Below are 22,603 nucleotides of genomic sequence, written 5' to 3' on the forward strand. Positions count from 1 at the left end.
AGGCAGTGCACTAGTCAGACGTCCCTGGTATAGTGACTTACATTATTTCACACACCATAATGCCCATTACACATTATGCCACACACTGTAATGCCTATTACCAAAGTGCCACTTACATATTTGCCCCTGACACCATTTTATGCCCCACAGATAGGCTTCTAATTACTTTTAAATTACCTGCTCATTGTCAGGGGTTTTATGCTCGATGCCAGGGGTTTCATGCTCATTGCCAGAGGTTTCATACTCGATGTCAGGGGTCTCATGCTCATTACCAGGGGTCTCATGCTCGTTGCCAGGGGTCTCATGCGCGTTACCAGGGGTCTCATGCTCTGGGTTTCATGCTCCTTGCCAGGTGTCTCATGCTCGATGCCAGGGGTCTCATGCTCGATGCCAGGGGTCTCATGCTCGATGCCAGGGGTCTCATGCTTGATGCCAGGGGTCTCCCACTTCGATGCCAGGGGTCTCATGCTCGATGCCAGGGGTCTCATGCTCATTGCCAGGGGTCTCAAGCTCGTTGCCAGGGGTCCCATGCTCTGGGTTTCATGCTCATTGCCAGGAGTTTCATGCTCATTATCAGGTGTTTCATGCTCATTGCCAGTGGTCTCATGCTCGATGACAGGGGTCTCATGCTCTGTGTCTCATGCTCGTTGCCAGGGGTTTCATGCTCGTTGTCAGGGGTTTCATGCTCATTGCCAGGGGTTTCATGCTCGTTGTCAGGGGTTTCATGCTCTGGGTTTCATACTCATTGCCAGGGGTTTCATGCTCGTTGCTAGGGGTTTCATGCTCTGGGTTTCATGCTCATTGCCAGGAGTTTCATGCTCGTTATCAGGTGTTTCATGCTCATTGCCAGGGGTCTCATGCTCGATGCTAGGGGTCTCATGCTCAATGCCAGGGGTTTGATGCTCATTGCCAGGTGTCTCATGCTCATTGCCAGGGGTCTCATGCTTTGGGTTTCATGCTTGTTGCCAGGAGTTTCATGCTCGTTATCAGGTGTTTCATGCTCGTTGCCAGGGGTCTCATGCTCGATGCCAGGGGTCTCATGCTCTGGGTTTCATGCTCAATGTCAGGGGTTTCATGCTCGTTGCCAGGGGTTTCATGCTCATTGTCAGGGGTTTCATGCTCATTGCCAGGGGTTTCACGCTCATTGCCAGGGGTCAATGCTCATTGCCAGGGGTTCCATGCTCATTGCCAGGAGTTTCATACTTGTTGTCAAGTGTTCCATGCTCATTGCCAGGTGTTTCATGCTCATTGTTAGGGGTTTCACACTCGTTGCCAGGGGTTTTACATCTCCCAGCAGCACCAGCATTCCCAACGCTTACGGGAACGCTTGCTATTCGCTGGCCTAACAGACACTAGAGGTCCAGTAGGACCTCTAGCATCTGTCTCCTCCTAGGCGGCGCCCATTTTTGGAGGGCCATTTTCAGCAGATTCCATGCGGTCGGCTAGTCTGCATGGAATCTGCAGCCCACATTTGATATACCACATGGCTAGGTGTAAGGAGAAGACCATAACATAATCTGATATACCACATGACTTGGTGTAAGGAGGAGAACATAATATAATTTGTTATAGTTAAACCACATGGCTAGGCCACGTGGCCTGTGGGCTGGTAAGATGAGATGCGGCCTTTGGGTCGGTAACAGCCCCTGCTAGTTGTGACCTGAAGGCCAATAGGATGAGATGCGGCCTTTGGGCCGATTATAACAGTCACTGGATGCAGTTGCAGCCTTTGGACTGTGAAGCAGCCTTGAGGGCTGAAGGACTTGGCAAGGTGACGCTGGGGTGCGCTGAGTGCCGCCGGGGTGACACCAGCGATAGTACACTTGATGGCATACTCTGGATGCTGAAGTGCGCTTAGTGTCGCCAGGATGACACCAGCGATTGTACACAAATTTGTGTACTCAGGACACTGAACGCAGCCTGCGCCGCCTGGATGACACAAATGGCTGGAGACAGGAATATGGACCGGATCGCCTAGATGACACAAGCGGCCAGTAGTACTATTGCGGACCGTGCCACCTAGATGACACAAACAGCTGGCAGTACTATTGTGGACCGTACCGCCCAGATGACACAATCGGCAAAAACAAGGAGGCAGACTAGACACAGGTAACTCGACTGTAAACAGGAGACCACACTGGAACCGGAAACACGTGGAACGCTATCACCGGCATGGAGTGAAGGGCTGGCTGGAATTTAACAGAAACAGGGCCCAACCAGAGCAAGTCTCCCTAATGACAGACCAGTGAGCACCTGGGCTGTGCAGAGACAGGAGAATCAATCAGTGGGCACCTGACAGGCAGTAATTAGTGCAGAGGCTCAGCAGCAACCAAGACTGGAACTTCAAACAATATCCTGCTAACCACAGATCCAAACAGGAGGAAGGAGGAGACTTCAGCGAATGCTTGCCCAGTGCTCACCCCGCACAGCAATGGCAGTGCGGCGGCTTGTGATAATTACTAGGTGTGAGGAGGAGCAGGGGTGCCGAGAGGGGGAGGAGCTTGCTGGAGGGGCCCGGGTTCGGCACCGCTTCCCCCCCTCTTACATCATGCAGCAGCCCAGCACACACTGCTGTGTGCTGGGCTGCACTGGAGACTGCTTGCGGCTGCTGAGAAACAGCCACTGCAGTCTACGACACTATGCCTGTGGGGAGAGCGATCAAGCTGATCACATCCCCCACTGGTTATGTGCCGGGCTGAGGGGGCTCACTGCACCCCCCCTTATCAGTGCGCAAGTGGCGCTGCAAAACGTTTTCTTTATTTACTTACGGGGGTGTGACCGCACCTCCCGTGATTAGGCCACGCCCCCTTTTTCCGGGGCCCAGCACGGCTCTTGACAGGCCTGAGGAGGAGAACATAACATAATCTGATACACTACATGGCTAGGTGTAAGGATGAGAACATAACATAGTCTGATACACCACATGGCTAGGTGTAAGGAGGAGAACATAATATAATTTGTTATACCACATGGCTAGGTGTAAGGAGGAGACCATAATATAATCTGATACACCACATGGCTAGGTGTAAGGAGGAGAACATAACATAGTCTGATACACCACATGGCTAGGTGTAAGGAGGAGAACATAACATAATTTGTTATACCACATGGCTAGGTGTAAGGAGGAGAACATAATATAATCTGATACACCACATGGCTAGGTGTAAGGAGGAGAACATAATATAATTTGTTATACCACATGGCTAGGTGTAAGGAGGAGACCATAATATAATCTGATACACCACATGGCTAGGTGTAAGGAGGAGAACATAATATAATCTGTTATACCACATGGCTAGGTGTAAGGAGGAGAACATAACATAATATGATACACCACATGGCTAGGTGTAAGGAGGAGAACATAATATAATTTGTTATACCACATGGCTAGGTGTAATGAGGAGAACATAATATAATCTGTTATACCACATGGCTAGGTGTAAAGAGGAGAACATAACATAAACTGATATACCACATGGCTAGCTGTAAGGAGGAGAACATAATGTAATTTGTTATACCACATGACTAGGTGTAAGGAGGAGAACATAACATAATCTGATACACCACATGACTAGGTGTAAGGAGGAGAACATAATATAATTTGTTATACCACATGGCTAGGTGTAATGAGGAGAACATAATATAATCTGTTATACCACATGGCTAGGTGTAAAGAGGAGAACATAACATAAACTGATATACCACATGGCTAGGTGTAAGGAGGAGAACATAATATAATCTGATACACCACATGGCTTGGTGTAAGGAGGAGAACATAATATAATTTGTTATACCACATGACTAGGTGTAAGGAGGAGAACATAACATAATCTGTTATACCACATGGCTAGGTGTAAGGAGGAGAACATAACATAATCTGTTATACCACATGGCTAGGTGTAAGGAGGAGAACATAATATAATGTGATACACCACATGGCTAGGTGTAAGGAGAAGAATGTTTTAAAATCCCAAAAACCTTGACGGTTTAAGATTGTCCACACACAATTTCAAACATCTCAGTGCAATCTTATATTTTGAACCATTTTTGTTAATATTAGCACATGAACATTTCTGATGCTGCACTATATTGCAGTCACTTATCAAACATCTATATATAAAAAAAAAAATGTTGACAAATTTTATGCAAGTGCAGTGAGAACTGGAGCAAGGCCCTACCCGCCCTCCCCTCACAGCTCTCACTGGCTGCCACAGACACAGCCTCTCACCCCCTCCAGCATTGTGAAGAGAGAGAGGGAGGTGAGAATGAGAGGGAAGTAAGATATAGGGCGGAATTCAATTCTTTGTAGCCCCTATCGCGCCCGACGGAGCTATTCAATTCTTGCTCCTGTCGGGCACGATGAGCTGCCAGCGCTACATTTCAGCTCGCAGCCCCTGGGGGATGAGAGCTGAAATGTGCGAAAAGTGACATGTTTGGGCACCCAAACATCACTTTTCGCGATCGCGCCCAGCACTTTGGTTGGGTTTAGCTGCTTTACGCGGCTAAACCTGACCTCTATGAGCGCGATCAGCACGAAAATCTTGGACAATTGCATAGCGGCCCGCAATCTCCTGTCACTTTAGACGGGAGATGCGGGCCGTGAATACAATTGAATTCCGCCCATAGAAGTAGGAGGGGAGAGAGAGGGAGGAGGAGAAGAGAGAGTGTGGTGGGGGAGAGAGAGGGAGGTGAGAATGAGAGTGAGGGAAGAGAGATATAGAGGTAGGAGGGGGAGAGACAGGGAGTGAGAGAGGAGGGGAATAGAGGGAGGAAGGAGGGTAAGAGATATAGATGTAGGAGGGTGACAAAGATAGAGAGAGATAGAGGGAGGAGGGGAGATAGGATGGTGAGAGAGAGACAGAGGAGGGGAATAGAGATATCGATATCGGCCCGATATGACTTTTCCGGCCATATCGGAACAACATATCGACAGAATCGTTCAGTGTGTATGGCCAATCTGCACGCTCCCATGGTCGTTAGCGATATCTTCTGGTTGGCCCTGCTGAATGGCCAACCGGACGATATCGCATGCAGTGCCATGCAAGGTAATGAAGAACGGAACAAGGTATAATTCCGTCCTTCATTACATAGTTTTGATGTGTACCATGGATATGATATGTCGGCCCATCGGCTGCCATATTATCTGGGTACACATCGCTTCAGTGTGTACGCAGCATAAGACTTAGCTGTGATCAGTGGCTTGTTTGCACACTTTGATAAAACAGCTTTACAATTATGTCACAGCTGTTGTTCCCGGATAATATTACTGATATCCCAATTAACATAGAAACATAGAATTTGACGGCAGATATGAACCACTTGCCCCATTTTTAAACATATTGTTACCTCAACCCTTATTGAGCCTTACTTCTTCTGAAGGATATCCTTATGTCTATCCCATGCATGTTTAAATTGCTCTACTGTCTTAGCCTCTACCACCTCTGATGGGAGGCTATTCCACTTGTCCACTACCTTTCTGTGAAGTAATTTTTCTTCAAATTTCCCCTGAATCTACCTCCCTCCAATTTCAGAACATGTCCTCTTGCTCTAATACTTCTCTTTCTTTGAAGAATGTCTCCTTCCTTTACCTTGTTAAAACCCTTTATATATTTGAACGTTTCTATCATGTCCCCCCTTTCCCTTCTCTGCTACAAACTATACATATTAAGATCTTTCAGCCTTTCCTGGTACCTTCTGGGGTGTAGACCTTGCACCATTTTAGTTGCCCTTCTTTGTACATTCTCTAATGTACTAATATCCTTCTGGATATATGGCCTCCAGAACTGAACATGGTATTCGAGATGAGGATGTACCAATGACCTACAGTATACAGTGGTCTTATCACTTCTTTCTTTCTACTACTGATTTTTTTCCTATGCAACCAAGCATCTGACTTGCCTTCCTCACTGCTTTGTTACAGCTTGCCTTTAAGTCACCTGAAATAGTGACTCCTACTGTAGATTCCTTTCCTCTTCAGTAGTTTCCAGTATAGTGCCATTAATACTATATTTAGCCTTTGGATTTTTGAGACCCAAGTGCATGATCTTGCATTTTTTGGCATTAAACTGTAGTTGCCACATTCTTGACCATTCCTCTAGTCTACCTAGATCATCAATCATTTGTTTTACCCCTCCTGGTGTGTCTACCCTGTTGCATATCTTTGTGTCATCTGCAAAAAGGCATAGCTTCCCTTCAATACCATTTGCAATGTCACAAATAAAGATATTCTGCCCATATAAAGTGGGCAGAATAGGGAGAATCTCACCAGGAATCCATGGTCCAAATACAGATCCCTGAGGTACTCCACTGGTAACATTTCCCTCTTGAGACTGCACTCCGTTTACTACAACTCTGTTTCCTATCCTGCAGCCATGATCTTATCCATTCAACTATCTTTGTATCCAATCCCATGCTTTCCAGTTTATTTAACAGTCTGTGATGTGGAACAGTGTCAAAAGCCTTCCTAAAGTCTAGCTTATCTATATCTATGGCCCCCCTTTATCTATTTCCTTAGTCACCCAGTCAAAAAAGTCAATAAGATTTGTTTGACATGATCTCCCACCAGTAAATCCATGCTGTTTTGAGATAATCTATGACTCTTTATTTTAAGAGTGTTTCCACCAATTTCCCTACTACTGATGTAAGGCTCACTGGTCGGTAGTTACTTGCCTCTTCCTTGCTTCCACTTTTGTGCAGTGAGACAACGTTTGCTTTTTTTAGTCCTCTGGAATTACTCCAGTAGCTAGTGACTGGTTGAATAATCCTGTTAATGGTGTTACCAGCACCCCTTTAAGCTAATTTAGTATCCTTGGATGTATCCCATCAGGCCCCGTTGATTTATCCACTTTCAGGTTTGAGAGTTCTGTTAGGATCTTCTCCTCTGTAAATGTGCTTGTACCTACTGTTCCCGTCTGCTCCATGGGAGGTTTCTGTCCTCCCTGAGCTCACCTTGTGTTATGGTTTGACAGGTGTACCACCCCAGTCAAACTCCCCACATGCCACTGTCCCCTTGCCTTCTCTCTCAGTAGTGAATACTGAACAAAAATAATTATTAAGATGATCAGCTATTACATTGTCTCCCTCAACAATACTGCCTCTTTCTGTCTTTAATCTTTTTATTCCACCTTTTGTTTTTCTCCTTTCGCTTATATACTTAAAAAAAAAGTTTTGCCCCCTTTTCCCACTGACTGTGCCATTTTCTCCTCCGCTTTTACCTTTGCACATCTGATTACTTTCTTAGCCTCCTTCTGTTTACAAGATACTCCTTTTTATTCTAAGATATAACACAGATGTAATTTATGCTTATAAACACTGTGTTATCTATTTCCATACATCAGAAGAAAACGTTCATTAAGTCCATCCTCTATCTAGTTGTGTTTACAAGATATCATTCTATATCCTCACCTTGCACTGGGGATGTCAAGGCGGCCTTCCCTTGTGAGGAGCTGATGGAAATCCCCACCACATGCGTACTCCATGCCAAGAAGCACGTGCTCCTGTTTATGGAAGAAGCAGTAGTATCATTACACATGTCGGGGAAGCCAGGAGGGAACAAATTGGACTGATTTTTCAGGTAGTCCTCCCACACCCCCGGAAGAGCAGGCACTTCTCCCGCATCCCACCTACTGTCGAGTAAAGTGGGCAGAATAGGGAGAATCTTACTAGGAATCCATGGTCCGTCTGGAGGGGAGGGGCATAATGACTCGTTTCTATGATAAATGCATCATTTGGCCCCACTACCTATTCAAATATGCGCGATTCACAGCATTTTGTCATAAGGGGACACAGCCTATTTATATAAATAGTCTTGTCCTGCCCATTACTACCCACCTGCATCTCCTTTCCGGCTTCTCCTGGAGAGCACAATGTAAAAGTAGGTAAGTATGAGTTGGGAGGGGTGGGGAAGAAATACAGTATGTTACTGCAGTGAGGAGGGGGAATGTCTTGTTACAGAGGTTAGGGAGGAATGTGTTATAGCAGTGATGGTGGTATAATAAATTATATATCCCTATAATAGTGGACAGCTGGCTCTTAGCTATATTTCTATGTTAGGATATCCCATACTCATCACCTGCTATGTCCTCCCATTTATCAGCCCAGTAACTGCAGCTCCTCATATAATCCCACTATTAAATGATTATCGGCGAATGTCTGTGACATATTTAGGCCAAGTAAACAGCCAAATGGAGCCTCCCGGCAAATGGAGCCTCCCTGCGGCATGGGGCGACTGGTCGGGTAAGGTGGGCTGGAGGAGGGGGAACGAGGAACTGACGGAATGCAGTTTCGCCTCTTTTCGGCCCACTTTAACAACTGCATCCTTCACTTTTAATAAGAAATGTAACCATATTCATGTACTGCCAGCACTGGAGTAGATATGGCAGGAGATACAAAATTGCTGTGTACATGAATATAAAACTGCAGGAAGCACTTAATAGTCTGATGCGACACATACACTCAGGTACAATGTTCAATTCTATTGTCTATTTTCAATAATCTCTATATCACCAAGTGTTGTAGATACAGAATGCCAGGATTTCTGGAAATTATTAGATGAGATTTGCTTTCTAGGAAAGAAGAGTCACAGCAGAGGAAATTGAGGATATATTGTATATGTGTATATATTGAGCAATAAAGCGATAATGACAGCAGTACCTTGGTCTGGAAAGCAAAGTACCCATGGATAAGGAAGGCGCTTCCCGATGCAAGTTCTAATATCCTCCTCTCCACAAACACCATATCCTCCTCGCCCTCCGCTAGCAGCTCTCTCTTGCTCATGACTTTAATGGCCAAATGGTGACTGCCATAGGAATCTGCAGCCAGCAGGACCTAGAGGAAATATTACAGAGTCATCCTCATAAGCCACACAGGAATGTAAAGGCAAATGCATTGTTGTTTCACAGTGATTGTGTATTAACTGTTGGATTACTGAAAAAGAAACGATAAACCCATAAGAAGCTTTTGCTATGTATGCACCCTCCCACACCCATAATCCAATTTAGCTGGGACCATGGATGGGAGGATAAGGGTCTGATCACCAGTTCCAAGTGTTCCTGGACAGGTACTTTGAAATATACACCACCCTCCACCCCCTATCAGCACCTTAATTGCTGGAGGTAAAAGTATGCAGATACTGATGAGAGGAGCATTTGCTAAGTGTGCATTAGTGTTTTCCACTTTGCAGAAAGAGACTTGAAGTACTTGGAATATGCAGCTGCTCTAATGTGTGATTAGCTGACAGTGTAAAGCTTGGTACACACTAAACAACGATTGTACCCATCAATGCGACCGGTGTCCCCAGGGCCAGATTAATAATGGGGCGGGTGGAGCTTCAGCTCCAGGCCCACCATAAAAATAGGCCCATTGTCAACAGGATCAGCTGGCAGTGTTGATAGAAAAAAAAAAATCCTGCCTCAAGCTGCCAGCTGCTGTGTGGCGTGTGCTCTCCGTGGCCCTGCACACAGAGCTGGATTAAAGGGAGGAAACGGACATTAATTAAAATGGAACTGCTGCAGTGCAAGGAAGCAAGCAAAGAGAGTTTGGGCATGTTCCGAGTGTGGGGGCGTGTTCCGAGTGTGGGGGCGGGGCTAAACGGCCCAGTGTACTGTCCTCCTGCCTGTTGCTGACTGTTGATGGTTTGCCATCATGGGACAGAGGGCAGATTATTTGCTACAGAGCCCCTGTTTACTTTCAACTCCCTAGTGACAACATCCAGTACCTGCCTGCAAGGTAAGAGAGTTTAACTACTGTTAAGTACAGTATGTGTGTGTGTCTCATGTGTGCATATATGATCCTCTGTATGTGTGACCCTGCATGCTTATTTGCACATGTAACCTGCTGCATATATGACTGCATATATGACCTGCTGCATGAGTGACTTTATATGTGATCTGCATGAGTGGCTCTGCCTATGTGAATACTTGTATATGAAATTATGAATATATGCTAAATAAATGTTTCTTATGTTATGGAAATGGTGTGAAAGGCTCTTTATTATGTACCGCCTATTTGTAGCTCCCTCTTACTATCTATCTAATTTATTATGACTATGCTGTTAATTTAAGTCTATAGGGACCCCCACTTTTAAGTGACTTGGACCCCCAAACCATTAATCCAGCCCTAGCCCAGCCCAATGAAAACCACCTTGCTGCTCCCTCCCTGCACAGAGAGGGAGAACTCCATTATTTTCAGTTCAAATGAGTGAAGGTCCAGGCTTCATCATGATTTTGTCAATGACCATTACCCTTTATAGATATATATATATATATATATATATATATATATATATATATATATACATATATTCCTTTTTAAGGACAACAGTGGATACGAATACATATATTTTATAAATATATTTATATTCACACATACACACACACACTAGTAAAGGGACTCGGTTTGCCACTCGCTCAGCCCCATCCTGCCTCCCGATCCATCCAGCTCCCCTCCTCCCCAATCCATCCCTGCTCAATACTTACCCGTTCCTGGCACCCACAGAGTGGTCCTCCTTCGTCCTCTCCAGCTACGGCCTGTCCTGTGGTTCGCTGCAGTGGATGCTTTTGGCTCTTATGGTGAGTGCCCCGGCTCCCACTATGCATGTCAGAGGCGGGACAGATGTTGGCGGATTAAGATATATATGTGTGTGTGTGTATGTATATACAGATATATATATTTATTATTATGACACCAACACAGTGTACTATAGTCAGGATGTGTGATTCCAAATGCGGGGCAGCATTTGGAATCGCACATGGTATCATGGGATATGAGGTAAGCTATTTTCTTTTAGTGTTGGCATACCCCTGACGACAGGAGTGCTATATTTTGTCCACATTCAGCATGTCGACTGCATAAAGTTGACATGTTCTGAATGTCGACATCCAGGATGTCAACAATTGAATGCAGCATTACATTATGTAGATGGAGGCCTATTATATGTGCTGCAGATTTATTTATACTTTTTTTCCTTTTAGACCTAGTTGATTTGTACATTTTCTATGTGATAAGGACTCTAATGCAGTTGTTACATTCTTTTTATTATATACGTGTCAGGTTTATTGGCTCATTGTGATTAGCATCTTAGGCTCACAGGATCATTATGTTTGTATATGTGTTATTACCTTCTTTCATGTACTTGGGACTATTTCTTTTTATGTATACACTCTATTATAGTAACTATGCAAACCCCAGTCAGGATGCGCCAACGTGATTATGCACTTCTGCTTTTACCGAGAGCAGCTGCCGCCGATTGCAGCCTGCCAGGTCCATGCTGGAAACTCAACTATGGATATTTAAGGTGAGTTTATAATGTACATTGGGCCTGATTCACAGTTGTGCACAGTTCTCACAGAGAGACGCAACTGCTGTATTAAAATATGTAAAAGAAAAACACCCACTGCATGCTTTGTGATCCGAGCAGTATGACCATCTGTATGAATATCATTCATTTGAGTGACCCTCAGGTTACCAAGGATGGCTGTGAATTTCTCACTTCTGGGGCAAGTGAAGCTGCATCCAAGGGTGCAGTCACAAGCCTCTGTACGCCCAGAAAATGGGGCTGACACACCATCATTTTCTGTAACTCTGGCCATCAACCCCCCTTCCCTGTCCCCAAACAGCTGCAGCATGTCAATCATGCTGTGGCTTAGGGAGCACTGCAACCATAATCGCAGATAGAGATCTGCACATATGCAGTACAGGTTCTGTGCATGTGCAGATTGACAAACATCAGAGATGTACGTAAATCATTGGGTTTGTGTACAACTTTCAATCAGGCCCATTGTTCCCTGAGGAAAGAATTCAATTCTGAAACATTGGAACACAAGTGTTGAGTGCTGACTCATCTGTTTAAAAGTTCCCTGAGTGCTGATGCCGATTGCACCTGGCAAGAATAAATATTTGGAGGAGTGCCACGCCCCCACAACATTGGTCATACCCTCCACATTACTAGTCAGACCCATGTTGTGTTGGTCACAACCCCTGCGCCGGCACACAATAGGCCCTTCATAAGTTTCAGCTCCAGGCCCATGTGGACCTTCATCTGGCACTGGGTGTCTCCCCCCCCCCCCCGCCGAGGGGCTGACATATCGGATGGATGGTACACAATAGACGATCCGGTGCCTGACTGCCCAATGTCTTACCCTGCCGCATCCCACAACATGGGGTCATCAGCCGCATCGTCAGGTTGGACTGCATGTAGAGCTGCATGTAGGACCAACCTGATGATGTGGCTGATGACCCCACAAGAGTGCGCACTTCACAACGATTCTGATGCTTTGGAATTTGGTAAATTGTTCAAAAAATCATCTAGTGTGTACGCACCTTAAGAGATGGCTCCTGATTGGCTACCCAGCTATTAACTATCCTGGCTCACTGGAGCCTAATGCATATTATGTAGGGTCAGGGTGTAACTATAATTTTGAAGGAACTCCCAATAATTCTAGAGTCACATCCTTCAGAGGCTGTTTCATTTTATGTTTGTTTGCAGTGCCCAGTTTACATTATAGCATTGTCTGCGCTTTTGACAATACTAACGGTTCCACAGAAATGTATAAAAACAAGCAACAAGCTGCCGCTTGTTTGTGCTGGCATACTGTGTGTATATATAATATATATATATATATATATATATATATATATACATATACTATACCAGCACAAACAAGCGGCAACACTCGGAGACTTGTATGAAAGTGTCAAAAGCGTATATTTAAAAGTACATATGAAAAATGTGACACCAACGTTTCAGGACAATTTCATCCCTTTATCAAGCCTTGACAAAGGGACGATATAGTCCCAAAGCGCTGGTAATGTCTCTATTTACTACTCTAGAGTTTTATTGTAGCTGGAGCGACTCCCACAAATTATCAGTCCAGGGGTACTGTATCCGCACAGTGCTTTCTGATTTAACCACAATATATATGCAGAAGCTTGTGTTTATGATGCCGATCTCATCTCACTAGTGTAGGCACAATAGCCACAGCGGTCTGCTGTTTTGTCATCCCGCTTTGTCACCGTCGGTGCCGCCGCGTCTGTGTTTTCCTTAGTTCAAAAAGGGATCTCTTGATAGCGGGTGGGTGAATTGGCTCAGATGTGAAAATATATTTCATGCTGTATTTCTGATGATATATATATCTACTGGGATCGGGACTACACAGACCCATCGTAGAGTGATTGCCAGGAAGTGCTGTTTGTGGGTGGTAACGGGGGTGGTCGGCTGAACTCAGGCATGCCAATGCGTTTGAACGCCATTGCAGGGGCGTGCATAAATTATCCACTATGGTGCCCTACACAGCCTGAGGCCTCATAGCGTGCATGGAAGTTAGCACTTTCTGAGTAAGGTCAGGGCTTGTGCAAGTGTGGCTGCGATGGTACACGATTGTACTGATGGTTTCACAGTCTTGCTAAACATTACGGATGTGTGTAAGGTAAAGTGGGCGTCCTTATGTTGGTCTCCAGCGGCATAGCGATCGCAATGGATTACCATACTATCACAGTTGAACTGCGGGCGTAATTGCTAGTGCATTCACAGTTGCGTTCCATAGTGAATCAGGACCACAGTTGGAAGATTTCTTTCTTTAGGATTAGGTCAATTCTTTAACATCAGGGACAAGATTAATTTCATTATAATCATATTTCTTTATTATCAAGGGCATCATTTATTTGTTTAGGCAACAATTTTATTTATTATGGATGCAATATTTTTTGTCACATATTTTCTCTGATAGTCAGTGACCAGGGGCACTAAGTGCTCTATTTACTACAATCCGCATTGTAATGCAGATTGTAGTGTGATATTACCGACTCAATTTGCATTGCGAATTCAGTCAATATCACAGGGAATTACTACAAATCCCTTGCCAGTGGCAGATCCAGTGGGGGGGTGATTGGAGCGATCGCCCCCCTTAGCGCAAGCGCCAGACACTCCCCCATACAGTGTGCAGCCTCATGTTCCAGGTGCAAGTCATGACCATAGAGTATTGTGACTTCAGTGGCACTGGCAGTGCTGCAGTGTTAGCTGATGGTCCCGCCTCCCGCTCCGCTCCTCCACCTCCTGTTCCTGTCTGTTTCCGACTGGGCACAATCCACTGCTGATGCTCATTGTCTAGCCCAACGTGACAGCGGCTCCAGGACCGAGGCCAGGCAGTAGCAAGGGAAGCAGCTCTGCCTCTGAGGTAATAGAAGGCTCCCCATTTATTACCTCTCTATCCCTCCTGCTAGAGTTCCAAGCGTCCCCTCATCCTCCTCCCACCACTCTGCCCCCCTGGTATTTGTGCCGCACACTGCAGGAGCAGCCAGTCTCTGCAGCCCTGGGGAGGGTTTGAGGAACAACTGTGTGTGTCACTCTGTGATGTGCATGCTGGCACCAACAACTGAGGAGCTGTGGGGTGAAGTATATAATATATACACACACATAATGTGTGTTCCTGAGGAAGGGGTCACTGAACCCGAAACGTAGAATAAAAAGACACCTGTTTTCACCTTTATCGAAGTCTTCGGAGTGCCGCTGATGTGCTGCTGTTTACATTGGGGGAGTGATCTCTGTTTTCTGAGAGCACCCGGAGCAAGGTATAGACCCTCATTGTGGTCAGCAGAGTGCCGGGCTTTCAGTGAATTGTGTTTATATATATATATATGTAAATGTGTGTGTATATGTATATATAGATACAGTATATATAACATATATGTGTGTGTATATATGTATATATATATATATATATATATATATATATATTAGGTGCTTTCCATGGGGAGCAGATCCAGGCAGTCAGAATCCTGACGTCTCGGTCCCGACTGGGTTAACATACCGACACTTGCTGGTCGGTATGCTAACCTTCTTTCTACCCTAACCCTCCTTCCTTGGTGCCTTAACCTAACCGCCCCATAGTGCCTAAACCTAACGCCCCCCTCCCTGCACCCTAAACCCAACCCTCCTCCCTCAGTGCCTCAGCCTCCGTCTAGTGCCTAACCATCCCCACCAACCCGCTACTTACCTTAGGCATCACGGCAGATGGGATACTGGCGCTGGTATTGTAAGCGTCATCATCACGTCTGCCGGGATAATGAACGCATACCTTTCCATGCACCTATTCACAATTGCACTAAGGTGTGTTCCCACCCCACCCAAAAGGGGAGATGCCAGGATAGGAAAGAGGAGGAGTCATGGTTATTATGATTAAACAGCCACCCCTAAATGAAAAGTCTAGATCCGCCTCTGACCCTTGCAGAGACAGAGCTTGCGATAAAGCTCTGTCCCTGTGAATCCCCTCCACCCACTAGTCACGGTATTTTTGCAAAAAATACTGTGACAAAGTGCCCGCGCATGCGCCGACCGGCCGCAGCTGCTACCCCCTTGTGCTAAGCCCGCCCCCGGCTCTAAGCCCCGCCCACTGCAATCTCGGACCCCCCCGTCACCCCCACTCCCTTAATTACACTTACCTGCATGATCCGGGCCTACGGCGATGTCTTCCATGCCCTCCGGTCAGGTGATATCCCATACTGGGACTCGATCACCTGATGACCGGGCCGCAGTGCAGCATGGGAGACCACACAGCTGATCACTGGGGCCAGCTCCCGCCTCTGCTCAGCCTTTTAGAGCACAGCAGGTGTCCGGTAACTGGGGGAGACCCTAGATAACGCCACCTCCAGATGGCGTTATTATCACAGGGCCTCCCTAGGTATTTTTTTCACTATTTATTTTTAGTTACTACCAGGCAGATCACATTTCCCATTACAGTTATGGGAAATGCAATCTACTTACTAAAAATAAGTGATACTTAGGGGTTGGAGTAGAATTTTACGAATTCTACTCCAATCGCCCTATAGTAACTGTAGGGCAAACTAAAAAATTTGAAAAGGGTGTCAAAACACCCTATTTCACTTTATTTTAGTAAAAATAATGTTAATAAATAGAGCCCTAAGAGAGGCCTGACAGTGTGGATCTGGAAACCCCATCTCATGTATGGATAACAAACTGCATAATAAACCACAGAGTAAACTAACTCCTGAGTCTTTTCTAATACTTTTACTGCCAAAGATTTTGCAACAGCGGTAGTCCCGGTGGCTGAATAGCCCGATGCCAGAAACCTAAAAGATGAACATGCCGAGAGGGGTGGTAAGTATGCCTATCTTTAGTCCCGGGTCGGGATTCTGATTGCTTTCTATGGTGTATGTGCAGCCAGTGATTGCTTTCTATGGTGCATATGCAGTCAGTGATTGCTTTCTATGGTGCATGCGCAGCCAGTGATTGCTTTCTATGGTGTATATGCAGTCAGTGATTGCTTTCTATGGTGTATGTGCAGCCAGTGATTGCTTTCTATGGTACATGTGCAGCCAGTGATTGCTTTCTATGGTACATGTGCAGCCAGTGATTGCTTTCTATGATGCATGTGCAGCCAGTGATTGCTTTCTATGGTGTATGTGCAGCCAGTGATTGCTTTCTATGATGCATGTGCAGCCAGTGATTGCTTTCTATGATGCATGCACAGCCAGTGATTGCTTTCTATGATGCATGCGCAGCCAGTGATTGCTTTCTATGGTGCATGCGCAGTTAGTGATTGCTTTCTATGGTGCATGCGCAGTTAGTGATTGCTTTCTATGGTGCAGGCGCAGCCAGTGATTGCTTTCTATGGTGCATGTGCAGCCAGTGATTGCTTTCTATGGTGCATGTGCAGCCAGTGATTGCTTTCTATGATGTATGCGCAGCCAGTGATTGCTTTCTATGGTGCATGCGCAGTTAGTGATTGCTTTCTATGGTGCATGCGCAGTTAGTGATTGCTTTCTATGGTGCAGGCGCAGTTAGTGATTGCTTTCTATGGTGCATGTGCAGTCAGTGATTGCTTTCTATGGTGCATGTGCAGTCAGTGATTGCTTTCTATGGTGCATATGCAGTCAGTGATTGCTTTCTATGGTGTATGTGCAGCCAGTGATTGCTTTCTATGGTACATGTGCAGCCAGTGATTGCTTTCTATGGTACATGTGCAGCCAGTGATTGCTTTCTATGATGCATGTGCAGCCAGTGATTGCTTTCTATGGTGTATGTGCAGCCAGTGATTGCTTTCTATGATGCATGTGCAGCCAGTGATTGCTTTCTATGATGCATGCACAGCCAGTGATTGCTTTCTATGATGCATGCGCAGCCAGTGATTGCTTTCTATGGTGCATGCGCAGTTAGTGATTGCTTTCTATGGTGCATGCGCAGTTAGTGATTGCTCTCTATGGTGCAGGCGCAGCCAGTGATTGCTTTCTATGGTGCATGTGCAGCCAGTGATTGCTTTCTATGGTGCATGTGCAGCCAGTGATTGCTTTCTATGATGTATGCGCAGCCAGTGATTGCTTTCTATGGTGCATGCGCAGCCAGTGATTGCTTTCTATGATGCATGCGCAGCCAGTGATTGCTTTCTATGATGCATGCGCAGTCAGTGATTGCTTTCTATGGTGCATGTGCAGCCAGTGATTGCTTTCTATGATGCATGTGCAGCCAGTGATTGCTTTCTATGGTGCATACACAGCCAGTGATTGCTTTCTATGGTGTATGTGCAGCCAGTGATTGCTTTCTATGGTGCATGTGCAGCCAGTGATTGCTTTCTATGGTGCATGTGCAGCCAGTGATTGCTTTCTATGGTGCATGCGCAGCCAGTGATTGCTTTCTATGGTGCATGCGCAGCCAGTGATTGCTTTCTATGGTGCATGTGCAGCCAGTGATTGCTTTCTATGGTACATGTGCAGTCAGTGATTGCTTTCTATGGTGTATGTGCAGCCAGTGATTGCTTTCTATGATGCATGCACAGCCAGTGATTGCTTTCTATGATGCATGTGCAGCCAGTGATTGCTTTCTATGGTGAATGTGCAGCCAGTGATTGCTTTCTATGGTGCATGTGCTTTCTATGGTGCATGTGCAGCCAGTGACTGCTTTCTATGGTGTAAATGCAGCCAGTGATTGCTTTCTATGATGCATGTGCAGCCAGTGATTGCTTTCTATGATGCATGTGCAGCCTGTGATTGCTTTCTATGGTGTATGTGCAGCCAGTGATTGCTTTCTATGATGCATGTGCAGCCAGTGACTGCTTTCTATGGTGCATGTGCAGCCAGTGATTGCTTTCTATGGTGTATGTGCAGCCAGTGATTGCTTTCTATGATGCATGCGCAGCCAGTGATTGCTTTCTATGATGCATGCGCAGTCAGTGATTGCTTTCTATGGTGCATGCGCAGCCAGTGATTGCTTTCTATGATGCATGCGCAGCCAGTGATTGCTTTCTATGGTGTATGTGCAGCCAGTGATTGCTTTCTATGATGCATGCGCAGCCAGTGATTGCTTTCTATGATGCATGCGCAGCCAGTGATTGCTTTCTATGATGCATGTGCAGTGATTGCTTTCTATGATGCATGTGCAGCCAGTGATTGCTTTCTATGATGCATGCGCAGCCAGTGATTGCTTTCTATGATGCATGCGCAGCCAGTGATTGCTTTCTATGGTGCATGCGCAGTTAGTGATTGCTTTCTATGGTGCATGCGCAGCCAGTGATTGCTTTCTATGGTGCATGCGCAGCCAGTGATTGCTTTCTATGATGCATGCGCAGCCAGTGATTGCTTTCTATGGTGCATGCGCAGCCAGTGATTGCTGTCTATGGTGCATGCGCAGCCAGTGATTGCTTTCTATGGTGCATGCGCAGCCAGTGATTGCTTTCTATGATGCATGCGCAGCCAGTGATTGCTTTCTATGATGCATGCGCAGTCAGTGATTGCTTTCTATGGTGCATGTGCAGCCAGTGATTGCTTTCTATGATGCATGTGCAGCCTGTGATTGCTTTCTATGGTGCATACGCAGCCAGTGATTGCTTTCTATGGTGTATGTGCAGCCAGTGATTGCTTTCTATGGTGCATGCGCAGTTAGTGATTGCTTTCTATGGTGCATGCGCAGCCAGTGATTGCTTTCTATGGTGCATGTGCAGCCAGTGATTGCTTTCTATGGTACATGTGCAGTCAGTGATTGCTTTCTATGGTACATGTGCAGTCAGTGATTGCTTTCTATGGTGTATGTGCAGCCAGTGATTGCTTTCTATGGTGCATATGCAGTCAGTGATTGCTTTCTATGGTGCATGTGCAGCCAGTGCTTGCTTTCTATGGTGAATGTGCAGCCAGCGATTGCTTTCTATGGTGAATGTGCAGCCAGTGATTGCAGCTGTGATTGCTTTCTATGGTGCATGTGCAGCCAGTGATTGCTTTCTATGGTGTATGTGCAGCCAGTGATTGCTTTCTATGGTGCATGCGCAGTTAGTGATTGCTTTCTATGGTGCATGCGCAGCCAGTGATTGCTTTCTATGGTGCATGTGCAGCCAGTGATTGCTTTCTATGGTGCATGTGCAGTCAGTGATTGCTTTCTATGGTACATGTGCAGTCAGTGATTGCTTTCTATGGTGTATGTGCAGCCAGTGATTGCTTTCTATGGTGCATGTGCAGTCAGTGATTGCTTTCTATGGTGCATGTGCAGCCAGTGCTTGCTTTCTATGGTGAATGTGCAGCCAGCGATTGCTTTCTATGGTGAATGTGCAGCCAGTGATTGCTTTCTATGGTGAATGTGCAGCCAGTGATTGCTTTCTATGGTGAATGTGCAGCCAGTGATTGCTTTCTATGGTGAATGTGAAGCCAGCGATTGCTTTCTATGGTGAATGTGCAGCCAGTGATTGCTTTCTATGGTGCATGTGCAGTCAGTGATTGCTTTCTATGGTACATGTGCAGCCAGTGATTGCTTTCTATGGTGTATGTGCAGTCAGTGATTGCTTTCTATGGTGTATGTGCAGTCAATGATTTCTTTCTATGGTGCATGTGCAGTCAGTCACTGCTTTGTATGGTGAATGTGCAGCCAGTGATTGCTTTCTATGGTGCATGTGCAGCCAGTGATTTCTTTCTATGGTGCATGTGCAGTCAGTCATTGCTTTCTATGGTGAATGTGCAGCCAGTGATTGCTTTCTATGGTACATGTGCAGTCAATGATTGCTTTCTATGGTGCATGTGCAGCCAGTGATTGCTTTCTATGGTGCATGTGCAGCCAGTGATTGCTTTCTATGGTGCATGTGCAGTCAGTGATTGCTTTCTATGTTGTATGTGCAGCCAGTGATTGCTTTCTATGGTACATGTGCAGCCAGTGATTGCTTTCTATGGTGCACGTGCAGCCAGTGATTGCTTTCTATGGTGTATGTGCAGCCAGTGATTGCTTTCTATGGTACATGTGCAGCCAGTGATTGTTTTCTATGGTGCATGTGCAGCCAGTGATTGCTTTCTATGGTGCATGTGCAGCCAGTGATTGCTTTCTATGGTACATGTACAGTCAGCATTTGCTTTCTATGGTACATGCATGGTTTGCAGATATACACACTTGCACATGCATCAGAATCAGTCCCTATGTGTCTATCTTTAGATTTTTCTACCTCTCTGTAAACTGCTCACTAATTAAACCCCAACTGCACCACATAGCACAATGAAGTGACTCTGCCACCATCCCAGCACTATACCTGTTAAATATGGTTCGATCAAACAAAGTTCCAATGAAGTTTTATTCTCCCCCAAATAAATCTATTGACAACCAGACTATTAGATATGTAGCTCACCCGAGCATGTACATAAGCTTCAATCCAGAAGCCCTCCAATCCAACCCCATAGGCCTCACATTTATACTTCATAACACATTAACAACACAAATATTCATAAGTAAACATGAGGATTTCCACATGAGGAATATCATTACATGGAATGTGTATGCAAAATCAAAACTGACAGATTGAATGAAATTGTGCTGCAGCTTTGCTCATTTCTAATAGCATCCAAACTCCCCTGTGACTATTGGAACTTCATTGCTTACCTTTCCAAAACTACCCTGGCCTAACTGGTGGTAAAATGTAAGTCTCTGGATGGTCTCAGAGGCTCTATGGCAGGATGACTGAGCACTGCTGGTTCCTGATAGAGAGAAAAGGTGAGATAAAAGAACATCAACATCTGCCATATATTATAGATCATTAACTGAGGGTTTTATTACAGCAAAGACCACATAAAGACCTGGACATCCAAGTGACATGAAGATTTTTATTCCTGTATCCTACTACCTACTGCCAAGTGCAGTAATAATATTAATTAATACTATCCATAGTAATAATATACATGTATGAATGCATAGAGATATAAACAGGGGCTGGCAACTTTTAGCCTGGGGGGCAAATGCATGCAGGCGGCCCTGGCAAAGGAGTAGCGGCGGTGTCCGAAGAATATGCGTGCTACAGCGTCCCCCCCCTCCAGTGTTTCAGGGTGGAGGCGGGTCCATATGGGATTAATGTAAGGTAAAAATAAAGATTAGGGCAGCCCCCTGTCATAGTGCCCATATGCAGTGCCCCCGTGTGCCACAGGAGAGAACACCCTTATGCAGGCCTCCAGTAGTGCCCCCAGTAGTAGTCCCCCCCACTTGTATTGCCCCCAGAAGCAGTAGTCCCCCCCTTTGTAGTGCCCCCAGTAGTAGTCCCCCCATTTGCAGTGCCCCCAGTAGTAGTAGTCCCCCCCTTTGTAGTACCCCCAGTAGTAGTAGTCCCCCCCTGTAATGCCCCTAGTAGTAGTCCCCCCCTTGCAGTGTTCCCAGTAGTAGTAGTCCCCCCCTTGTAGTATCCCCAGTAGTAGTTGTCCCCAGTAGTAGTAGTCCCCCACCCCCCTTGTAGTGCCCCCAGTAGTAGTAGAAGTAGTCCCCTTATAGTGCCCCCAGTAGTAGTAGTCCCCAGTAGTAATAATTCCCTTCCCCCTTGTAGTGCCCCCAGTAGTAGTAGTCCCCCCCTTGTAGTGACCCCAGTAGTTGTAGTCCCCCACCCCCCTTGTAATGCCCCCAGTAGTAGTAGTCCCCCCTTTGCAGTGCCCCCAGTAGTGCCAGACACCCCCCCCAGTAGACACACGTAATATAAAAAACAAAATAAAAAAAAACACTTACCCAAATCCCCGCTCCTGCCGCCACCATCAGCTCCTCCGTCTGTCCTCCCGGGCCGGGCCGCTCTGCATTATAGGAGAGATGTCATATGACATTATGACGTCTCTCCCATTGCCCACTGCTGGAGCCAGAAGATGGAGTGGCTCCCGCAGTGGGCGCAGCAGCAGCTAATGAGAGTCTGACAGACTCTCATTGGCTGCTGCTTACAACAAACACACAGCTGCCGGAGCCGGCGGCTGTGTGTTTGTCAGTGTAGCGCTGACCGAACTCCGTCCGGTCAGCGCTACACACGCGGTGCAGTCTGTGTTACAGTGACACAGACAGCACCGGCCCGCGGCCCGCATGATGCTGCGGCCCGGGGGGCACATGGCACCCTGCCCCCCGGCCCAGCCCGCCACTGGATATAAACCCTTTATCTTGTTTAAAGATTTCCCTTTGTAAAAAACAGGACTGCCCACAACATTTATGTTTCCGATAGCCATATTCATATCCAATTCCATTTTCTAGTGTAATAAGTTCTTTGGGGAAAGTTAGATTGACCCCGATATTTAGGAGCTGCTCATATGCGGTATGTATATATATATATATTTGTCACTCTGGGCCTGATTCAGCTTGGATCGCAGTTGCTAACTTCTGTGCAATTCAGTA

General features: G+C 46.0%; 1 protein-coding gene across 3 annotated transcripts in view; it reads right to left on the bottom strand.

Moving 5' to 3' along the window:
- Positions 1-20,919, bottom strand: part of LOC148517924 (protein kinase C delta type-like) — a 52,647-nt gene extending 31,728 nt beyond the window's left edge. The window contains exons 1-3 of one of the 3 annotated variants that reach the window (XM_088478084.1): positions 20,855-20,919; positions 8,653-8,826; positions 7,405-7,496 (exon numbers count right to left, since the gene is read on the bottom strand). In XM_088478084.1, the coding sequence (XP_088334210.1) occupies positions 7,405-7,496; positions 8,653-8,775 (215 nt within the window). In that variant the 5' untranslated portion in view covers positions 8,776-8,826; positions 20,855-20,919. Of the gene's footprint in view, positions 1-2,768; positions 2,842-7,404; positions 7,497-8,652; positions 8,856-20,854 lie in introns of those variants that run through there. The other 2 variants (XM_088478086.1, XM_088478085.1) reach the window with 2 other exon arrangements.
- Positions 20,920-22,603: the final 1,684 nt, after the last annotated feature.

This window comes from Taudactylus pleione, unplaced genomic scaffold (genome assembly GCF_031769625.1).
Source record: "Taudactylus pleione unplaced genomic scaffold, aTauple2 ptg000206l, whole genome shotgun sequence".
Taxonomy (NCBI): domain Eukaryota; kingdom Metazoa; phylum Chordata; class Amphibia; order Anura; family Myobatrachidae; genus Taudactylus; species Taudactylus pleione.